The sequence below is a fragment of the Pezoporus wallicus genome, unplaced genomic scaffold (genome assembly GCF_028554395.1).
Source record: "Pezoporus wallicus isolate ANWC-B61680 ecotype Strahan unplaced genomic scaffold, APGP_CSIRO_Pwel_v1 contig_8787, whole genome shotgun sequence".
Lineage (NCBI taxonomy): Eukaryota > Metazoa > Chordata > Aves > Psittaciformes > Psittacidae > Pezoporus > Pezoporus wallicus.
The window spans coordinates 48,858-69,652 of record NW_026638420.1 but is presented as its reverse complement, the minus strand read 5'-3'; the positions used below and the strand labels follow the sequence as shown (position 1 = coordinate 69,652).

At 60.5% G+C, this 20,795-nt stretch overlaps 1 protein-coding gene across 1 annotated transcript; it reads left to right on the top strand.

Annotated features, from left to right (window-relative positions):
* Nucleotides 1–908: 908 nt before the first annotated feature.
* VWCE (von Willebrand factor C and EGF domains) lies at nucleotides 909–17,219 on the top strand. The gene is made up of 20 exons (XM_057410657.1): nucleotides 909–1,033; nucleotides 3,873–3,967; nucleotides 5,156–5,245; nucleotides 5,394–5,522; nucleotides 5,613–5,729; nucleotides 6,248–6,364; nucleotides 6,559–6,687; nucleotides 6,777–7,092; nucleotides 7,175–7,272; nucleotides 7,344–7,426; nucleotides 9,295–9,382; nucleotides 9,522–9,607; nucleotides 14,145–14,262; nucleotides 15,361–15,446; nucleotides 15,603–15,699; nucleotides 16,014–16,096; nucleotides 16,225–16,315; nucleotides 16,434–16,516; nucleotides 16,611–16,686; nucleotides 16,818–17,219. Exons 1-20 carry the CDS (start codon nucleotides 924–926, stop codon nucleotides 17,213–17,215), a joined length of 2,490 nt encoding a protein of 829 aa, XP_057266640.1. The 5' UTR covers nucleotides 909–923; the 3' UTR covers nucleotides 17,216–17,219.
* The last annotated feature ends 3,576 nt before the right edge of the window (nucleotides 17,220–20,795 follow it).

The following is a 20,795-nucleotide window of genomic DNA, read 5'->3' as shown; positions in this document are numbered from 1 at the left end:
TATCCCCAACACCGGGGATGCTGGCAGCATCCCCCCCTTTACTGTGCCTCTGTGGTGGGTGCTTATCCCATCCACTGCCCCTGCTCCATCCCTATCCCAGCATTGGGATCATGTCCATGACCACCCTAGGGGTCCTGCTCCCCCCTCCAAACCCACCCTATTCCCCCACTGAACACCCTTTAACCCTTACTTCTACGCATGCAGGGGGTGCCTGATGCTGGATCCAACCTCGGACAGGGCTGTATATGGCGAGGGGGGGGGAAGGAAATCCTTATGGAATGGGGACCTGGAGCCTGCAGGGCTTGACCCTGGAGCAGCACCCGCCCTTTGCTCCCTCCTATCAATCATTTACCTGCCTCCGACCTTCGCTCCAGCCCCTGGCCTTTGGTTGGGATGGGGGAGGAAGGAATTGCTTGGTTGGGGGTGACCCCATTGCACCCCAAAACCACCCCATGTGGGTGCCCCCCCCCCCCCCACTCCCAGCACCACTTTGGCCCCTTTGGCTGCTGCGTGCTCCTCTCTGGTGGGTCCCTGTGCAGGGCCGGGCAGGCGGCCCAGTGCCTCCAGGAGGAGGAGGAGGAGGAGGAGGAGCGGTAGGGAGAGGCCAGGCCGGAGCTTTGCCAGATGTGGGAAAGGGGGAGAGAAAAAGGGAAAGGGGGGGGGGGGGGCGGCTCCCATTCCCTGCATCCCCGAGCCCCCCAACGTGCCCTATGGCTGGGATGGGAGCCGCTCGCTCCGTCCATAGGAGCCGGGCTCGGTGCGAGCATCCCCGTGCAACGCCTCCCGGGTGCCGATGGGTTCGCTCCCCTCTCTCGCCCTCCCTCCACCCCCCGCATTGTTCCCGGCGTGGAAGCCGGGAGGAGGAGCGGGGCCAAGGGGCCAGGCTGCCGGAGCGAGGCAGGAGCGAGCCGCAAGCCCCGGTCATGCTGCGGGCGCTGCTCCTCCACGCTGCCTGCGTCTCCCTGCTCGGCCCCCCCGGCCAGGGCACGGCGCACCCCGGCAGGAAGAACCCGCCCGGCTTTGCCGTCGAGAGGTACCCGGGGGGTTTCCCCCCTTCCCTTCCCTTCCTCCTTGCTCTGATCCCGGCTACACCTGGCTCCAGCCGAGCCAAACCGGCCCCGCTCCGTGCCGCCCATCCCCGCGCGTCCTGCCCGCTGCAGCCGCGTCCTGCTCCCTTATCCCTGCCTTCGGGTTGCCTTGGGGGCACCGCTCGCCCTCCATCCCACTCGTTTCGGGGGTCGCTCTTCTCGCTGCATCCATGTCCTGCTCCCTTATCCCTGCGTTCAGGTTACTTAGGGGCACGGCTCTCCCTCCATCCCACTTGTTTCAGGGGTCACTCTTCCCTCTGCATCCATGTCCTGCTCCCTTATCCCTAAGTTTGGGTTGCTTTGGGGCATGGCTCTCCCTCCATCCCACTTGTTTCTGGGGTCAATTTCCCCTGCATCCACATCCTGCTCCCTTATCCCTGCTTTCAGGTTACTTTGGGGCACGGCTCTCCCTCCATTCCACTCGTTTCGGGGGTCACTCTTCCCCCTGCATCCACATCCTGCTCCCTTATCCCTGTGTTCTGGTCACTTTGGGGCACGGCTCTCCCTCCATCCCACTCGTTTCGGGGGTCACTTCCCTCTGCATCCACATCCTGCTCCCTTATCCCTGTGTTCTGGTCACTTTGGGGCACAGTTCTCCCTCCATCCCACTTGTTTCTGGGGTCAATTTCCCCTGCATCCACGTCCTGCTCCCTTATCCCTGTGTTCTGGTTACTCAGGGCCACAGCTCTCCCTCCATCCCACTTGTTTCAGGGGTCACTCTTCCCTCTGCATCCATGTCCTGCTCCCTTATCCCTAAGTTTGGGTTGCTTTGGGGCAAGGCTATCCCTCCATCCCACTTGTTTCGGGGGTCACTCTTCCCCCTGCATCCATGTCCTGCTCCCTTATCCCTGCGTTCAGGTCACTTTGGGGCACGGCATTCCCTCCATCCCACTTGTTTCTGGGGTCAATTTCCCCTGCATCCACATCCTGCTCCCTTATCCCTGCGTTCAGGTTACTTTGGGGCACGGCTCTCCCTCCATCCCACTCGTTTCGGGGGTCGCTCTTCACCCTGCATCCATGTCCTGCTCCCTTATCCCTGCGTTCAGGTTGCTTTGGGGCACAGCTCTCCCTCCATCCCACTTGTTTCAGGGGTCACTCTTCCCCCTGCATCCATGTCCTGCTCCCTTATCCCTGTGTTCTGGTCACTTTGGGGCACGGCTCTCCCTCCATCCCACTCGTTTCGGGGGTCACTCTTCCCCCTGCATCCATGTCCTGCTCCCTTATCCCTGTGTTCTGGTCACTTTGGGGCACGGCTCTCCCTCCATCCCACTTGTTTCAGGGGTCACTCTTCCCCCTGCATCCATGTCCTGCTCCCTTATCCCTGCGTTCAGGTTACTTAGGGGCACAGCTCTCCCTCCATCCCACTCGTTTCGGGGGTCACTCTTCCCCCTGCATCCACATCCTACTCCCTTATCCCTGTGTTCAGGTTGCTTTGGGGCACGGCATTCCCTCCATCCCACTTGTTTCTGGGGTCAATTTCCCCTGCATCCACATCCTGCTCCCTTATCCCTGCGTTCAGGTTACTTAGGGGCACAGCTCTCCCTCCATCCCACTTGTTTCAGGGGTCAGTCTCCCTGTTGCATCCATGTCCTGCTCCTTTATCCCTGTGTTCAGGTTACTTAGGGGCACAGCTCTCCCTCCATCTCACTCGTTTTGGGGGTCACTCTTCCCTCTGCATCCTCATAGTGCTTCCTTATCCCTGCTTTCAGGTTACTTAGGGGCACGGCTCTCCCTCCATCCCACTCGTTTCGGGGGTCAATCTCCCCCTGCATCCATGTCCTGCTCCCTTATCCCTGCTTTCAGGTTGCTTTGGGGCACGGCTCTCCCTCCATCCCACTTGTTTCGGGGGTCACTCTTCCCCCTGCATCCATGTCCTGCTCCCTTATCCCTGCGTTCAGGTTACTTAGGGGCACAGCTCTCCCTCCATCCCACTTGTTTCAGGGGTCACTCTTCCCCCTGCATCCATGTCCTGCTCCCTTATCCCTAAGTTTGGGTTGCTTTGGGGCATGGCTTTCCCTCCATCCCACTTGTTTCGGGGGTCACTCTTCCCCCTGCATCCATGTCCTGCTCCCTTATCCCTGCGTTCAGGTTACTTTGGGGCCCAGCTCTCCCTCCATCCCACTTGTTTCAGGGGTCACTCTTCCCCCTGCATCCATGTCCTGCTCCCTTATCCCTGCTTTCAGGTTGCTTTGGGGCACGGCTCTCCCTCCATCCCACTTGTTTCAGGGGTCACTCTCCCTGCTGCATCCACATCCTGCTCCTTTATCCCTGCTTTCAGGTTGCTTTGGGGCACGGCTCTCCCTCCATCCCACTCGTTTCGGGGGTCGCTCTTCCCCCTGCATCCATGTCCTGCTCCTTTATCCCTGAGTTCAGGTTACTTAGGGGCACGGCTCTCCCTCCATCCCACTCGTTTCGGGGGTCGCTCTTCCCTCTGCATCCATGTCCTGCTCCCTTATCCCTGCTTTCAGGTTACTTAGGGGCACAGCTCTCCCTCCATCCCACTCGTTTTGGGGGTCACTCTTCCCTCTGCATCCATGTCCTGCTCCCTTATCCCTGCTTTCAGGTTACTTAGGGGCACAGCTCTCCCTCCATCCCACTCGTTTTGGGGGTCACTCTTCCCCCTGCATCCATGCGCTGCCCGGCACAGCGTGGCCGCGGGCACCCCCTTATCCCCCATCCCCATGGCCGAGGGTTCCCCACTGGCTCAAGGAGCAAGGCCGGGACCTTTGCTCTGCCCCAGGGGGTTGGGATGGGCCCGGCCTCATCCCCGCATCCCTCGCTCAGGCGCCGCCTGGGGCCCCACGTCTGCTTCTCCGCCTTCGGCAGCGGATGTTGTCCCGGGTGGATGCTGTCCCCGGGCAGCGGGCAGTGCACCCTGCGTGAGTCATGGGGGTCCCTGCATGAGGAATGGGGGATATGGGGGTCCCTATGTGAGTAATGGGGGGATATGGGGGTCCCTATGTGAGTAATGGGGGGATATGGGGGTCCCTGTATGAGGGATGGGATCATAGGGGGGATATGGGGGTCCCTGTGTGAGGAATGGGATCATAGGGGGGATATGGGGGTCCCTGCCTGAGGAATGTGATCATAGGGGGGATATGGGGGTCCTTGCATGAGGAATGGGGTCATAGGGGGGATATGGGTCTCCCTGCCTGAGGAATGGACTCATAGGGGGGATATGGGGGTCCCTGCCTGAAGAATGGGATCATAGGGGGGATATGGGTGTCCCTGCCTGAGGAATGGGATCATAGGGGGGATATGGGGGTTCCTGCCTGAGGAATGGGGGATATGGGGGTCCCTATGTGAGTAATGGGGGGATATGGGTGTCCCTGTATGAGGGATGGGCTCATAGGGGGGATATGGGGGTCCCTGTGTGAGGAATGGGATCATAGGGGGGATATGGGGGTCCCTGTATGAGGAATGGGGGATTTGGGGGTCCCTGTATGAGAAATGGGCTCATAGGGGGGATATGGGTGTCCCTGTATGAGGAATGGGGGATTTGGGGGTCCCTGTATGAGAAATGGGCTCATAGGGGGGATATGGGGGTCCCTGTGTGAGGAATTGGATTATAGCAGGGATATGGGGGTCCCTGCGTGAGGAATGGGCTCATAGGGGGGATATGGGGGTCCCTATGTGAGGAATGGGCTCATAAGGGGGATATGGCGGTCCCTGTATGAGAAATGGGCTCATAGGGGGGATATGGGGGTCCCTGTGTGAGTAATGGGCTCATAGGGGGGATATGGGGGTCCCTGTGTGAGGAATGGGATCATAGGGGGGATATGGGGGTCCCTGTGTGAGTAATGGGCTCATAGGGGGGATATGGGGGTCCCTGCGTGAGGAATGGGATCATAGGGGGGATATGGGGGTCCCTGCGTGAGGAATGGGATCATAGGGGGGATATGGGGGTCCCTATGTGAGGAATGGGCTCATAGGGGGGATATGGGGGTCCCTATGTGAGGAATGGGCTCACAGGGGGGATGTGGGGGTCCCTGCATGAGGAATGGGCTCACGGGACCGTCTCTGGGGTCCCTGCCCTCCTCATGGCCGCCTGTCCCCTCTGCCCGCAGCCCTTTGCCCCTTCGGCTGCGGCCGTGGGCTCTGCATCGCCCCCAACCTGTGCTCCTGCCCCGATGGAGAGCAGGGCATCACCTGCCCAGGTACCGCTCCCAGACCTCGTCCCCTTCATCCCCATCCCCGGCAGCGGCAGGGACGCTCCCCCCGCTCATCCCCATGGGCTCCAATGGGCACGGGGACGGGTTCCGCGCTGGCCCCGGCGCCCCGTGGTCCCCAATGTCCGTGTCCCAGAGCCCCCGGGGACGTGCGGGGAGTACGGCTGCGACCTGGCCTGTAACCAGGGCGGCTGCCAGGAGGTGGCCCGCGTCTGCCCCCTCGGCTTCGCCATGGTGGAGACCTCCAACGGGATCCGCTGCACCGGTGAGAGGCGCTCGGGGGGGGGGGGATGCGGGGTGCCGGGGGTTTGGGGGGGGTCCCCGCAATCTCCAGCGCTCCCTTCCCACCCCGCAGACATCGATGAGTGCCTGAGCGCGGCTTGCGAGGGGCGCTGCGTGAACACCGAGGGCGGCTTCGTCTGCGAGTGCGGCCCCGGGATGCAGCTCGCTGCCGACCGCCACCGCTGCCGGGGTGCGGGGGGGAAGCAAGGACTTGGGGGGCTGGGGGGAAAGGGGGGGGTGTGTGGGGGTCCTGCCCCTCTGCTCCGTGAGATCCAGCCCGGGTGCTGCATCCGGCCCCGGTGTGCTCAGCATCGGGACGTGAGGATGCTCCGGGGCTGGAGCAGCTCCTGCGTGGAGCCAGGCTGGGAACATGGGGGCTGTGTGGGGAGCTCCGAGCAGCTTCCAGTGCCTGAAGGGGAGGGATAGAAGGATGCTGGGGATGGATGGGAGTGATGGGACAAGGGGTGATGGGGTCAGAATGGAACAGGGGGGATCCAGCTTGGATGTAAGGGAGGAATCCTTCACCATGAGGGTGCTGAGGCGCTGGCACAGGGTGCCCAGAGAAGCTGTGGCTGCCCCATCCCTGGCAGTGCTCAAGGCCACAGGGGCTTGGAGCAAGCTGCTCCAGTGGAAGGGGTTGGAGCTGGAGGAGCTTTCAGCCCCCTTCATCCCGACCCCTTCCATCACTCCACGATCCTCTCCCTGCAGACACAGACGAGTGCTTGGCCACCCCGTGCCAGCACCGCTGCAAGAACAGCATCGGCAGCTACCGCTGCTCCTGCCGGCCCGGCTACCACCTCCATGGGAACAGGCACTCCTGCGTGGGTGAGCGCCGACATCCGAACCCCCGCTTCCCTCCCCACGCCACCAATCCCAATGGGATGGAGGCGACCACTGACCCCATTGATGGGCTGTTACCGCCTTATCCTCATCCTTCCACGGGCTCGAGGCTCCCGGGCCCATCCCTGGGATGGCAGCGACATTCCCGGGATGGCCCCGCCGCATCCCCTTGTTCCCAGATGTCAACGAGTGCCGGAGGCCCGGGGAGGGCCGGGCGTGCCAGCATTCCTGCCATAACACCCCGGGCAGCTTCCAATGCTCCTGCCGGCCCGGGTACCGCCTCAGCGGGGACAGGGTGTCCTGTGAAGGTATCCATCCCCCCTGCGCTGGCGCTGGGAAGCGGAGCGGGATGCTCCCGTTCCCTGCCCCAAGTGATGCCCGCTCCCTCTGTTCCCAGGTTACCCCAAATCCATCCTGGCTCCATCGCCCATCCTGCAATCCCTGCAGCATCCTCCCACCCTGGTCCTGCTCCCTCCTCCCGGCTCCGGAGCATCCCTATTGGTGCCCAGGGGCTCCCCTTCATCCCAGCTCCCCGCTGCGGCTCCCGGGACCCAATTCCCTCCTTCCTCTCCGGCGTTCCCGGCCACGGAGCCATCCCAACACGGAGCTCCTGGATCCTCCACCCCATCAGCCCCGCGCTGCTGGGACCGGGGCATCCCGCGGGATCCCGGTGCCCGCTGGATGGAGCCGGGATGCCGGAGCTGCTCCTGCCTGGTGAGCACCGTGTCCCCCCCATTGTGTCACCACCCCCATGCCACCATGGCCCTGCTGAGCCCCCCATCCCCGTGCCCATGCAGGGGGACAAGTGCTCTGTGAGGCCGTGACCTGCCCCACGGTGTCCTGCTCCCATCCATTGCCTGCTCCGAGCGGGAGCTGCTGCCCCACTTGTGCAGGTGAGCCCCAAACCCCCCCCATCCCAGCCCCATTGCATGGGGCAGCCCCCCCTGACCCCCTGTTCCCGCAGGCTGCCTGCACGAAGGGGTGGCCCGGGCTGAGGGCGACGTCTTCTCCTTGTCCGATGGGAATTGCACCGTCTGTGTCTGCCTGGTGAGCACCCGGCATCCCCCTTGTCCCTGTGTCCCTGCATCCCGTCCCCTCTGTGTCCGTGTCTCCTGCATCCCATCCTCCTTGTGTCCATGTCTCCTGCATCCCATCCTCCTTGTGTCCATGTCTCCTGCATCCCATCCTCCTTGTGTCCATGTCTCCTGCATCCCATCCTCCTTGTGTCCATGATCCCTGCATCCCATCCTCCTTGTGTCCATGTCTCCTGCATCCCATCCTCCTTGTGCCCATGTCTCCTGCATCCCATCCTCCTTGTGTCCATCCCGTCCCCTCTGTGTGATTCCTGCATCCCATCCTCCTTGTGTCCATGATACCTGCATCCCATCCTCCTTGTGTCCATGATCCCTGCATCCCATCCTCCTTGTGTCCATGTCTCCTGCATCCCATCCTCCTTGTGTCCATGATCCCTGCATCCCATCCTCCTTGTGTCCATGATCCCTGCATCCCATCCTCCTTGTGCCCATGTCTCCTGCATCCCATCATCCTTGTGTCCATGATCCCTGCATCCCATCCTCCTTGTCCATGATCCCTGCATCCCATCCTCCTTGTGTCCATGATCCCTGCATCCCATCCTCCTTGTGTCCATGATCCCTGCATCCCATCCTCCTTGTGTCCATGATCCCTGCATCCCATCCTCCTTGTGTCCATGATCCCTGCATCCCATCCTCCTTGTGCCCATGTCTCCTGCATCCCATCCTCCTTGTCCCTGTGTCCCTGCATCCCATCCCCTCTGTGTCCATGTCTCCTGCATCCCATCCTCCTTGTGCCCATGTCTCCTGCATCCCATCCTCCTTGTGTCCATGATCCCTGCATCCCATCCTCCTTGTGTCCATGATCCCTGCATCCCATCCTCCTTGTGTCCATGATCCCTGCATCCCATCCTCCTTGTGTCCATGATCCCTGCATCCCATCCTCCTTGTGTGTCCATGATCATGTGTCCATGTCTGCATCCCATCCTCCTTGTCCCCCTGTCCCTGCATCCCATCCTCCTTGTGCCCATGATCCCTGCATCCCATCCTCGTGTCCATGTCTCCTGCATCCCATCCTCCTTGTCCCCATGATCCCTGCATCCCATTCCCTCTGTGTCCATGTCCCATGAATCCCATCCTGCTTGTGCCCATGTGTCTCCTACATCCCATCCTCCTTGTCCCCATGTCACCCGCATCCCATCCTCCTTGTCCCCATGTCATCCTGCATGATCACTGCATCCCATCCTCATCGTGTCTCCTGTATCCCATCCTGTTGTCCCCCTGATCCCTGCATCCCATCCTCCTTGTGTCCATGATCCCTGCATCCCATCCTCCTTGTGTCCATGATCCCTGCATCCCATCCTCCTTGTGTCCATGATACCTGCATCCCATCCTCCTTGTGTCCATGTCTCCTGCATCCCATCCTCCTTGTCCCCCTGATCCCTGCATCCCATCCTCCTTGTGTCCATGATCCCTGCATCCCATCCTCCTTGTGTCCATGATACCTGCATCCCATCCTCCTTGTGTCCATGTCTCCTGCATCCCATCCTCCTTGTCCCCCTGATCCCTGCATCCCATCCTCCTTGTCCCCATGTCACCTGCATCCCATCCTCCCTGTCTCCATGATCACTGCATCCCATCCTCATCGTCCCCGTGTGTCTCCTGTATCCCATCCTCCTTGTCCCCCTGATCCCTGCATCCCATCCTCCTTGTGTCCATGATCCCTGCATCCCATCCTCCTTGTCCCCAAGCAAGGGAGCATCCCCCTGCATCCCCATTCGGGCTCATGGCTTGGGATGCGCTATTGCAGATGCTGCCCTGCCACGGTTCCTCCATGCCTGAGGAATGTGGGACCTTGTGGCAGCTCCGTGTTCCCCTCCACAGGCTGGGAACATCTCCTGCATCTCCCCCGAGTGCCCCCCCAGCTCCTGCCCCAGCTCCTCCTCATCCGACTGCTGCTCCTGCCAGCCCGGTGGGTCCGAGACCCCCATCCTGTGGGGTGTGTGGGGCAGGGGGACCCCAGGCCCTGCTGGGATGGGGATGGGGCTCCGGAGGAGCTGTGCTTCGCTCCATGATCCCATTCCTGGGCCTGCTGCCTCCCTCCTCCCCAGCCAAGTGCAGCTTTCGAGGTCGGACGTACGCGCACGGTGCCCGCTTCAGCCTGGATGGGGATGAGTGCACGACCTGTGTCTGCAGGGTAGGTCCTGTGGTCCCAAGGGATGCTCCGGGGCTTCCCTGGGTTATCCTGATGGATGGGAACCAGGGATGCTCCAGGGCTTCCCTGGGTTATCCTGATGGATGGGAACCAGGGATGCTGCAGGGCTTCCCTGGGTTATCCTGATGGATGGGAACCAGGGATGCTCCAGGGCTTCCCTGGGTTATCCTGATGGATGGGAACCAGGGATGCTCCAGGGCTTCCCTGCATTATCCTAACGGATGGGAACCAGGGGTGCTGCAGGACCCCCCTGTATTATCCTGATGGATGGGAAGCAGGGATGCTCCAGGGTTTTCCTACATCATCTTGCTCAATGGGAACCAGGGATGCTGCAGGACCCCTCTGTATTATCCTAATGGATATGAACCAGGGATGCTGCAGGGCTCCCCTGTATTATCCTGATGGATGGGAACCAGGGATGCTGCAGGGATCCCCTGTATTATCCTGATGGATGGGAACCAGGGATGCTGCAGGGCTTCCCTGGGTTATCCTGATGGATGGGAACCAGGGATGCTCCAGGGCTTCCCTGGGTTATCCTGATGGATATGAACCAGGGATGCTGCAGGGCTCCCCTGTATTATCCTGATGGATGGGAACCAGGGATGCTCCAGGGCTCCCCTGTATTATCCTGCTGGATGGGAACCAGGGATGCTGCAGGGCTCCCCTGTATTATCCTGCTGGATGGGAACCAGGGATGCTGCAGGGCTCCCCTGTATTATCCTGATGGATGGGAACCAGGGATGCTCCAGGGTTTTCCTACATCATCTTGCTCAATGGGAACCAGGGATGCTGCAGGACCCCTCTGTATTATCCTAATGGATATGAACCAGGGATGCTGCAGGGCTCCCCTGTATTATCCTGATGGATGGGAACCAGGGATGCTGCAGGGATCCCCTGTATTATCCTGATGGATGGGAACCAGGGATGCTGCAGGGATCCCCTGTATTATCCTGATGGATGGGAACCAGGGATGCTCCAGGGCTTCCCTGGGTTATCCTGATGGATGGGAACCAGGGATGCTCCAGGGCTTCTCTGGGTTATCCTGATGGATATGAACCAGGGATGCTGCAGGGCTCCCCTGTATTATCCTGATGGATGGGAACCAGGGATGCTGCAGGGATCCCCTGTATTATCCTGATGGATGGGAACCAGGGATGCTGCAGGGCTCCCCTGTATTATCCTGATGGATGGGAACCAGGGATGCTGCAGGGCTTCCCTGGGTTATCCTGATGGATGGGAACCAGGGATGCTCCAGGGCTTCCCTGGGTTATCCTGCTGGATGGGAACCAGGGATGCTCCGGGGCTTCCCTGGGTTATCCTGATGGATGGGAACCAGGGATGCTCCAGGGCTTCCCTGGGTTATCCTGATGGATGGGAACCAGGGATGCTGCAGGGCTTCCCTGGGTTATCCTGATGGATGGGAACCAGGGATGCTCCAGGGCTTCCCTGGGTTATCCTGATGGATGGGAACCAGGGATGCTCCAGGGCTTCCCTGCATTATCCTAACGGATGGGAACCAGGGGTGCTGCAGGACCCCCTGTATTATCCTGATGGATGGGAAGCAGGGATGCTCCAGGGTTTTCCTACATCATCTTGCTCAATGGGAACCAGGGATGCTGCAGGACCCCTCTGTATTATCCTAATGGATATGAACCAGGGATGCTGCAGGGCTCCCCTGTATTATCCTGATGGATGGGAACCAGGGATGCTGCAGGGCTCCCCTGTATTATCCTGATGGATGGGAACCAGGGATGCTCCAGGGCTTCCCTGGGTTATCCTGATGGATGGGAACCAGGGATGCTGCAGGGCTTCCCTGGGTTATCCTGATGGATGGGAACCAGGGATGCTGCAGGGCTCCCCTGTATTATCCTGATGGATGGGAACCAGGGATGCTGCAGGGCTCCCCTGTGTTATCCTGATGGATGGGAACCAGGGATGCTGCAGGGATCCCCTGTATTATCCTGATGGATGGGAACCAGGGATGCTGCAGGGCTCCCCTGTATTATCCTGATGGATGGGAACCAGGGATGCTCCAGGGCTCCCCTGTATTATCCTGCTGGATGGGAACCAGGGATGCTGCAGGGCTCCCCTGTATTATCCTGATGGATGGGAACCAGGGATGCTCCAGGGCTCCCCTGTATTATCCTGATGGATGGGAACCAGGGATACTCCAGGGCTCCCCTGTATTATCCTGATGGATGGGAACCAGGGATGCTGCAGGGCTCCCCTGTATTATCCTGATGGATGGGAACCAGGGATGCTCCAGGGCTTCCCTGGGTTATCCTGATGGATGGGAACCAGGGATGCTGCAGGGCTCCCCTGTATTATCCTGATGGATGGGAACCAGGGATGCTGCAGGGCTCCCCTGTAGTAGCCTGCTGGATGGGAACCAGGGATGCTGCAGGGCTCCCCTGTATTATCCTGCTGGATGGGAACCAGGGATGCTGCAGGGCTCCCCTGTATTATCCTGATGGATGGGAACCAGGGATGCTCCAGGGTTTTCCTACATCATCTTGCTCAATGGGAACCAGGGATGCTGCAGGACCCCTCTGTATTATCCTAATGGATATGAACCAGGGATGCTGCAGGGCTCCCCTGTATTATCCTGATGGATGGGAACCAGGGATGCTGCAGGGATCCCCTGTATTATCCTGATGGATGGGAACCAGGGATGCTGCAGGGATCCCCTGTATTATCCTGATGGATGGGAACCAGGGATGCTCCAGGGCTTCCCTGGGTTATCCTGATGGATGGGAACCAGGGATGCTCCAGGGCTTCCCTGGGTTATCCTGATGGATATGAACCAGGGATGCTGCAGGGCTCCCCTGTATTATCCTGATGGATGGGAACCAGGGATGCTGCAGGGATCCCCTGTATTATCCTGATGGATGGGAACCAGGGATGCTGCAGGGCTCCCCTGTATTATCCTGATGGATGGGAACCAGGGATGCTGCAGGGCTTCCCTGGGTTATCCTGATGGATGGGAACCAGGGATGCTGCAGGGCTTCCCTGGGTTATCCTGCTGGATGGGAACCAGGGATGCTCCAGGGCTTCCCTGGGTTATCCTGATGGATGGGAACCAGGGATGCTCCAGGGCTTCCCTGGGTTATCCTGATGGATGGGAACCAGGGATGCTGCAGGGCTTCCCTGGGTTATCCTGATGGATGGGAACCAGGGATGCTCCAGGGCTTCCCTGGGTTATCCTGATGGATGGGAACCAGGGATGCTCCAGGGCTTCCCTGCATTATCCTAACGGATGGGAACCAGGGGTGCTGCAGGACCCCCTGTATTATCCTGATGGATGGGAAGCAGGGATGCTCCAGGGTTTTCCTACATCATCTTGCTCAATGGGAACCAGGGATGCTGCAGGACCCCTCTGTATTATCCTAATGGATATGAACCAGGGATGCTGCAGGGCTCCCCTGTATTATCCTGATGGATGGGAACCAGGGATGCTGCAGGGCTCCCCTGTATTATCCTGATGGATGGGAACCAGGGATGCTGCAGGGCTCCCCTGTATTATCCTGATGGATGGGAACCAGGGATGCTCCAGGGCTCCCCTGTATTATCCTGATGGATGGGAACCAGGGATGCTGCAGGGCTCCCCTGTATTATCCTGCTGGATGGGAACCAGGGATGCTCCAGGGCTCCCCTGTATTATCCTGATGGATGGGAACCAGGGATGCTGCAGGGCTCCCCTGTATTATCCTGATGGATGGGAACCAGGGATGCTCCAGGGCTCCCCTGTGTTATCCTGATGGATATGAACCAGGGATGCTGCAGGGCTCCCCTGTATTATCCTGATGGATGGGAACCAGGGATGCTCCAGGGCTCCCCTGTGTTATCCTGATGGATGGGAACCAGGGATGCTGCAGGGCTCCCCTGTATTATCCTGATGGATGGGAACCAGGGATGCTGCAGGGCTCCCCTGGATTATCCTGATGGATGGGAACCAGGGATGCTCCAGGGCTCCCCTGTATTATCCTGCTGGATGGGAACCAGGGATGCTGCAGGGCTCCCCTGTATTATCCTGCTGGATGGGAACCAGGGATGCTGCAGGGCTCCCCTGTATTATCCTGCTGGATGGGAACCAGGGATGCTGCAGGGCTCCCCTGTATTATCCTGATGGATGGGAACCAGGGATGCTGCAGGGCTCCCCTGTAGATGGATGGGAACCAGGGATGCTCCAGGGCTTCCCTGGGTTATCCTGATGGATGGGAACCAGGGATGCTCCAGGGCTTCCCTGGGTTATCCTGATGGATATGAACCAGGGATGCTGCAGGGCTCCCCTGTATTATCCTGCTGGATGGGAACCAGGGATGCTGCAGGGCTCCCCTGTATTATCCTGATGGATGAGAACCAGGGATGCTGCAGGGATCCCCTGTATTATCCTGATGGATGTGAACCAGGGATGCTCCAGGGCTCCCCTGCACCATCCAGGGGTCCTTGCCTGGCGCTGGAGCAGGACAGGGGGCACAGGGGGGTCCATGCCCGGGGGTCACCGGTCCCTTGCCCCCAGGCTGGCGAGGTCGAGTGCTCCTTTGCCCCCTGCCCTGCCCTGGATTGTCCCCAGCACCAGCAGCAGCTGAGCCCTGGGCAGTGCTGCTTCAGCTGCAGGGAACCCCCGGCCCCCACCGGTGAGAGCAGGGGTGGGATGGGGTGGGATGGAAGGGGATGGGATGGGGTGGAAGGGGATGGGGTGGGGTGGGATGGGATGGAAGGGGATGGGGTGGGGTGGGGTGGAAGGGGATGGAAGGGGATGGGATGGGGTGGGGTGGGTGGGATGGGATGGGGTGGGATGGGGTAGGATGGGATAGGTGGGATGGGGGAGGATGGAATGGGGTGGGATGGGGGAGAATGGGATGGGGTGGGATGGGGTAGGATGGGATAGGTGGGATGAGGGAGGATGGAATGGGGTGGGATAGGGGAGGGGTATGGGATGGGGTAGGATGGGATGGGGTGGGATGGGGTGGGATGGGATAGGTGGGATGGGGGAGGATGGAATGGGGGAGGATGGGATGGGGTGGGATGGGATAGGTGGGATGGGGGAGGATGGAATGGGGGAGGATGGAATGGGGTGGCATAGGGGAGGATGGAATGGGGTGGGATGGGATAGGTGGGACGGGGGAGGATGGAATGGGGTAGGATAGGGGAGGATGGAATGGGGTGGGATGGGGTAGGATGGGATGGGTGGGATGGGGTGGGAGGAGATGGGGTGGGAGGGGATGGGATTGGTGGGATGGGGGAGGATGGGATGGGGTGAGATGAGGTAGGATGGGAGGAGATGGGGTGGGATGGGATGGGATGGAAAGCGATGGGATGGGGTAGGATGGGGTGGAAGGGAATGGGGTGGGGTGGGATGGGTGGGGTGGGATGGTGTGGGATGGAAGGGGATGGGATGGGGTGGGAAAGGATGGGTGGGATGGGAGGGTGTGGGATGGGACGTGATGGGGTGGGATGGGATGGGGTGGGGTGAGACGGGTGGAGATGCTTGGGGACAAGGAAAATGGGCTTGGGGCAATAGTGAGGATGGGATGTAGGGGATACGGGGACCAGAAGGACGGGATGTAGAGGACGCTGGGATGTAGGGAACATGTGGACATGGAGGGCAGGGGAGCTGGATGTGGGCGCACAGGGATCGGGAGGCTGCAGTCCCTGCGGGGCGATGGGTACCACACACACACGTCCATCCCTGGCGGGTACCCACGTCCCCTCCATGCCACCCCCATCCCAAGGCTGCTTCCTGGATGACAACGGCGTGGAGCTCCCCGTCGGACAGATCTGGTCTCCGGGCGATCCCTGTGAGTTATGCATCTGCCAGGTGAATGAGAACCTGCTCTGCTCCACTCCTCCCCTGGGAACGCCGGGCTCCTCATGGCCACGATCCCTGGCACTCCCCATGGAGGGGAGGGGGGGGGTGTTGATCCCCATGGATTTGGGCAGCCTGAGGTCTCGGTCAAGTGCTTCTCCCCTGCAGGCTGATGGCTCCGTGAGCTGCAAGAGGACAGACTGCGTGGAGACGTGTCCCTATCCCATCCGCATCCCTGGGCAGTGCTGCCCCGACTGCTCCGCAGGTGAGGATGCTGCTGGGGGTAGCCGCTGTATCCATAGGGATACAGGGGGGTGGGAGCAGGGCCTGGAGCACAGGAGTGATGGGGAAGGGCTGAGGGACCTGGGGGGTTCAGTGTGGAGAAGAGAAGGTTCAGGGGGGACCTGATCGCTCCCCACAGCTGCCTGACAGGAGGATGGAGCCAGGGTGCTATGGGTTATGGTGGCCTTGGGGTTGGACTCGATGCTCTTAAAGCCCTTTCCCAACCCCATTGACACTCTGGGGGTCCCAAACCCATCTCTGCCCCCCCCCCCCCCAAATCCCCCCCTCTCCCTCCAGGCTGCACCTACATGGGGAGGATCTTCTACAACAACGAGACCTTCCCCTCCGTGCTGGACCCGTGCCTCAGCTGCATCTGCCTGGTGAGGGCTGGGCCGGGTACCACGAGATGCTCTTGGCTCCTCAGCCCAGGTTTCTTCCTCCTTTGCAGGAAAAAGCCTTGGGGAATTCCCCCTTTTCCACCCCCCCATCCCATTCCCATCTCTCGCAGCTGGGATCAGTGGCCTGCTCCCCCATGGACTGTGCCATCTTCTGCACGTACCCCTTCCACCCCGAGGGCGAGTGCTGCCCCGTCTGTAACGGTAGGGACCAAAGGGGACAACCGAGGGGGGTGTCCTGGCCCCACCTTGAGTGTGTGTGTGTGGTTCCCCCCCCCATCACCCCCCTCCCCATCGCTGCCTCCCCCCCCCTGCCCCATAGACTGCAACTACCAAGGTCGGAAGGTGGGGAATGGCCAAACCTTCACCCCCGAGGGCCAGCCCTGCACCCGCTGTACCTGCCAGGTGAATGGGGGGGCATGGATGGGGTGGTGGTGGCAATGGGGTGGGGGGGGGCAATGGGGGGGGGGCTGACCCCCAACCTTCCCCTCGGTACCAGCTCGGGGAGGTGAGCTGCGAGCAGAGGCTGTGCCCCCGGTCCTGCGCGGAGCTCGCTGCGCCCTGCCAGGCTCAAGGTGATGCTCGGGGTGATGGGGTTCACATGGGGACCCCCCCCTCCCCTCTGGAGCACCCTGGGGTGCACCCATGCAGCCCATGGGGGTCCCCAAGGGGGAGGTGGGTGCTAACGCAAAGCATCTCTCCATAGCCACAGACGTCCGGCTCCCGCTGCAGAGCAGTGACCTGGCCCCATCCCCATCCTCATCTTCCTCATCCTCATCCCCATCCCCAAGCCATGAGGACACCCCCACTGCAACCCCAACGCCCCCCCAACCATCCCGCCCCCCCCGGCCTCGCCTGGCCCAGCTCCTGCTCCCCAACACAGCCCCCCCTGGCCCCTCTTTGGGGGGTGCAGGGGCTGAGGAGCCCCCCGAGGCCGCGCTGAGCCCCTCTGGGCACCCATCTCTGCCCCCCAACGCCCCCTCTGAGGCCGGAGCACCCCCGGCTCCCACAGGCAGCCCCAGAGCTCAGGGACCCCCCAGGGACACGGAGCCCTCTGCTGTGACCCCGGCCAGAGGGGAGAGCCCCGGGGCCATGGCCCCATAGGGACCAAGTGGCACTTGGTAAGGATGGAGAGGAGGAGGAGGAAGAGGAAGAGGAGGAGAAGGGGTCTGCAGGACCAGCAGGTCTGGCCCACCAGGCCCCTGGGGTGATGGGTGGCTGGGGAGGGGGTGCCAAGTAGATGGGGTGGGCAATAGCATCCCGGATCCCATGGGTGCATCCCAGGCCCCATAGATGAATCCTAGCTCTATGGGTGCATCCTGGCTCCAGTGGGTACATCCCATCTGCCATGGGTGAATCCCAGCTCCCATGGGTGCATCCCAGCTCCCATAAGTGCATCCCAGCTCTATGAGTGCATCCCAGCTCCAAGGGTGTACCCCAGCTCTCACAGGTACATCCTGGCTCCCATGGGTACATCCCATGTCCCATGGGTGCATCCCACCTCCCATGGGTGCATCCCCCCTCCCATGGGTGCATCCCCCCTCCCATGGGTGCATCCCCCTTCCCATGGGTGCATCCCCCCTCCCATGGGTGCATCCCCCCTCCCATGGGTGCATCCCACCTCCCATGGGTGCATCCCCCCTCCCATGGGTGCATCCCACCTCCCATGGGTGCATCCCCCCTCCCATGGGTGCATCCCCCCTCCCATGGGTGCATCCCCCCTCCCATGGGTGCATCCCCCTTCCCATGGGTGCATCCCCCCTCCCATGGGTGCATCCCACCTCCCATGGGTACATCCCCCCTCCCATGGGTGCATCCCACCTCCCATGGGTGCATCCCACCTCCCATGGGTGCATCCCACCTCCCATGGGTGCATAGGCACTGCTTCTCTCTCAGGCAGAGGCTGCGTGGTCCTCATCCACCCTGAGGTGCTGGGGTCCCCCAGGAGCACCCCCTCCATCTCCCTGGAGCATCCTTAAGGACCCCCAGCCCCATAGGCTGGATCCTCCCAGCAGGATGGCGCAGGGAAGCCCTGGAGCATCCCTGGGGACCCCCAGCCCCAAACCAGCCCCCCAAGTGCCCCATGCACCCCTGGGGTGCTGCTGCCCCAGCTCCTGGCCTGGGGACAGGGGACCTGCCCTCCCTGCCACCAATAAAGTCACCCTGATATTTATGCCCTCTCCCCTTACTCCTGCTTGTACCTACTATAGGGCTGCTCTAGGTGTCCTTGGAGGGGGATTTGGGGTGTGCAGCCCCCCCCACCCCCCCTGGATGGTGCTGTTCATCCCCCCCCCCCCCCAAGTTGGGTTTGGGGACAGGAGGGATGTGCCTTGTCCAGTGGGGAGTTCATTGTGTCCAGACAGGACCTTTGCAGGTTGATCCTAAGGGAATGGTGCTGAGGAAGGGGTTTGGGAGCCCTGGCCATGTTTGCATGGTCAAGAGCATCATCAGAGCATCCAGACAGGACCTTTGCAGGTTGATCCTAAGGGAATGGTGCTGAGGAAGAGGTTTGGGAGCCCTGACCATGTTTGCATGGTCAAGAGCATCATCAGAGCATCCAGACAGGACCTTTGCAGGTTGATCCTAAGGGAATGGTGCTGAGGAAGAGGTTTGGGAGCCCTGACCATGTTTGCATGGTCAAGAGCATCATCAGAGCATCCAGACAGGACCTTTGCAGGTTGATCCTAAGGGAATGGTGCTGAGGAAGGGGTTTGGGAGCCCTGGCCATGTTTGCATGGTCAAGAGCATCATCAGAGCATCCAGCACAGGACCTTTGTAGGTTGATCCTAAAGGAATGGTGCTGAGGAAGGGGTTTGGGAGCCCTGGCCATGTTTGCATGGTCAAGAGCATCATCAGAGCATCCAGACAGGACCTTTGCAGGTTGATCCTAAGGGAATGGTGCTGAGGAAGGGGTTTGGGAGCCCTGGCCATGTTTGCATGGTCAAGAGCATCATCAGAGCATCCAGCACAGGACCTTTGTAGGTTGATCCTAAGGGAATGGTGCTGAGGAAGGGGTTTGGGGAGCCTTGGCCATGTTTGCATGGTCAAGGGCATCATCAGAGCACCCAGACAGGACCTTTGCAGGTTGATCCTAAGGGAATGGTGCTGAGGAAGGGGTTTGGGGAGCCTTGGCCATGTTTGCATGGTCAAGGGCATCATCAGAGCACCCAGACAGGACCTTTGGAGGTTGATCCTAAAGGAATGGTGCTGAGGAAGGGGTTTGGGAGTCTTTGGCCATGTTTGCATGGTCAAGAGCATCATCAGAGCATCCAGCACAGGACCTTTGTAGGTTGATCCTAAGGTAAGGGTGCTGAGGAAGAGGTTTGGGAGCCCTGGCCATGTTTGCATGGTCAAGAGCATCATCAGAGCATCCAGACAGGACCTTTGCAGGTTGATCCTAAGGGAATGGTGCTGAGGAAGGGGTTTGGGAGTCTTTGGCCATGTTTGCATGGTCAAGAGCATCATCAGAGCACCCAGACAGGACCTTTGCAGGTTGATCCTAAGGGAATGGTGCTGAGAAAGAGGTTTGGGAGCCCTGGCCATATTTGCATGGTCAAGAGCATCATCAGAGCACCCAGACAGGACCTTTGGAGGTTGATCCTAAGGGAATGGTGCTGAGGAAGGGGTCTGGGGAGCCTTGGCCATGTTTGCATGGTCAAGAGCATCATCAGAGCACCCAGACAGGACCTTTGGAGGTTGATCCTAAGGGAATGGTGCTGAGGAAGGGGTCTGGGGAGCCTTGGCCATGTTTGCATGGTCAAGAGCATCATCAGAGCACCCAGACAGGACCTTTGGAGGTTGATCCTAAGGGAATGGTGCTGAGGAAGGGGTCTGGGGAGCCTTGGCCATGTTTGCATGGTCAAGAGCATCATCAGAGCACCCAGACAGGACCTTTGTAGGTTGATCCTAAGGGAAGGGTGCTGAGGAAGGGGTTTGGGAGCCCTGGCCATGTTTGCATGGTCAAGAGCATCAGCAGAGCACCCAGACAGGACCTTTGCAGGTTGATTCTAAGGGAATGGTGCTGAGGAAGGGGTTTGGGAGCCCTGGCCATGTTTGCATGGTCAAGAGCATCATCAGAGCATCCAGACAGGACCTTTGGAGGTGGATCCTAAGGGAATGGTGCTGAGGAAGGGGTCTGGGGAGCCTTGGCCATGTTTGCATGGTCAAGAGCATCATCAGAGCATCCAGACAGGACCTTTGGAGGTGGATCCTAAGGGAATGGTGCTGAGGAAGGGGTCTGGGGAGCCTTGGCCATGTTTGCATGGTCAAGGGCATCATCAGAGCATCCAGACAGGACCTTTGCAGGTTGATCCTAAGGGAATGGTGCTGAGGAAGGGGTCTGGGGAGCCTTGGCCATGTTTGCATGGTCAAGGGCATCATCAGAGCACCCAGACAGGACCTTTGCAGGTTGATCCTAAGGGAATGGTGCTGAGGAAGGGGTCTGGGGAGCCTTGGCCATGTTTGCATGGTCAAGAGCATCATCAGAGCACCCAGACAGGACCTTTGGAGGTTGATCCTAAGGGAATGGTGCTGAGGAAGGGGTCTGGGGAGCCTTGGCCATGTTTGCATGGTCAAGAGCATCATCAGAGCACCCAGACAGGACCTTTGTAGGTTGATCCTAAGGGAAGGGTGCTGAGGAAGGGGTTTGGGAGCCCTGGCCATGTTTGCATGGTCAAGAGCATCA

Excerpts from the sequence above, each read along its gene's own strand:
- VWCE (XM_057410657.1), top strand. The coding sequence starts at position 924 with ATGCTGCGGGCGCTGCTCCTCCACGCTGCCTGCGTCTCCCTGCTCGGC. Across the intron at positions 6,365-6,558 it reads GAACAGGCACTCCTGCGTGG|ATGTCAACGAGTGCCGGAGG; the intron begins GTGAGCGCCGAC and ends CCTTGTTCCCAG. Across the intron at positions 14,263-15,360 it reads GGAACCCCCGGCCCCCACCG|GCTGCTTCCTGGATGACAAC; the intron begins GTGAGAGCAGGG and ends CCCCATCCCAAG.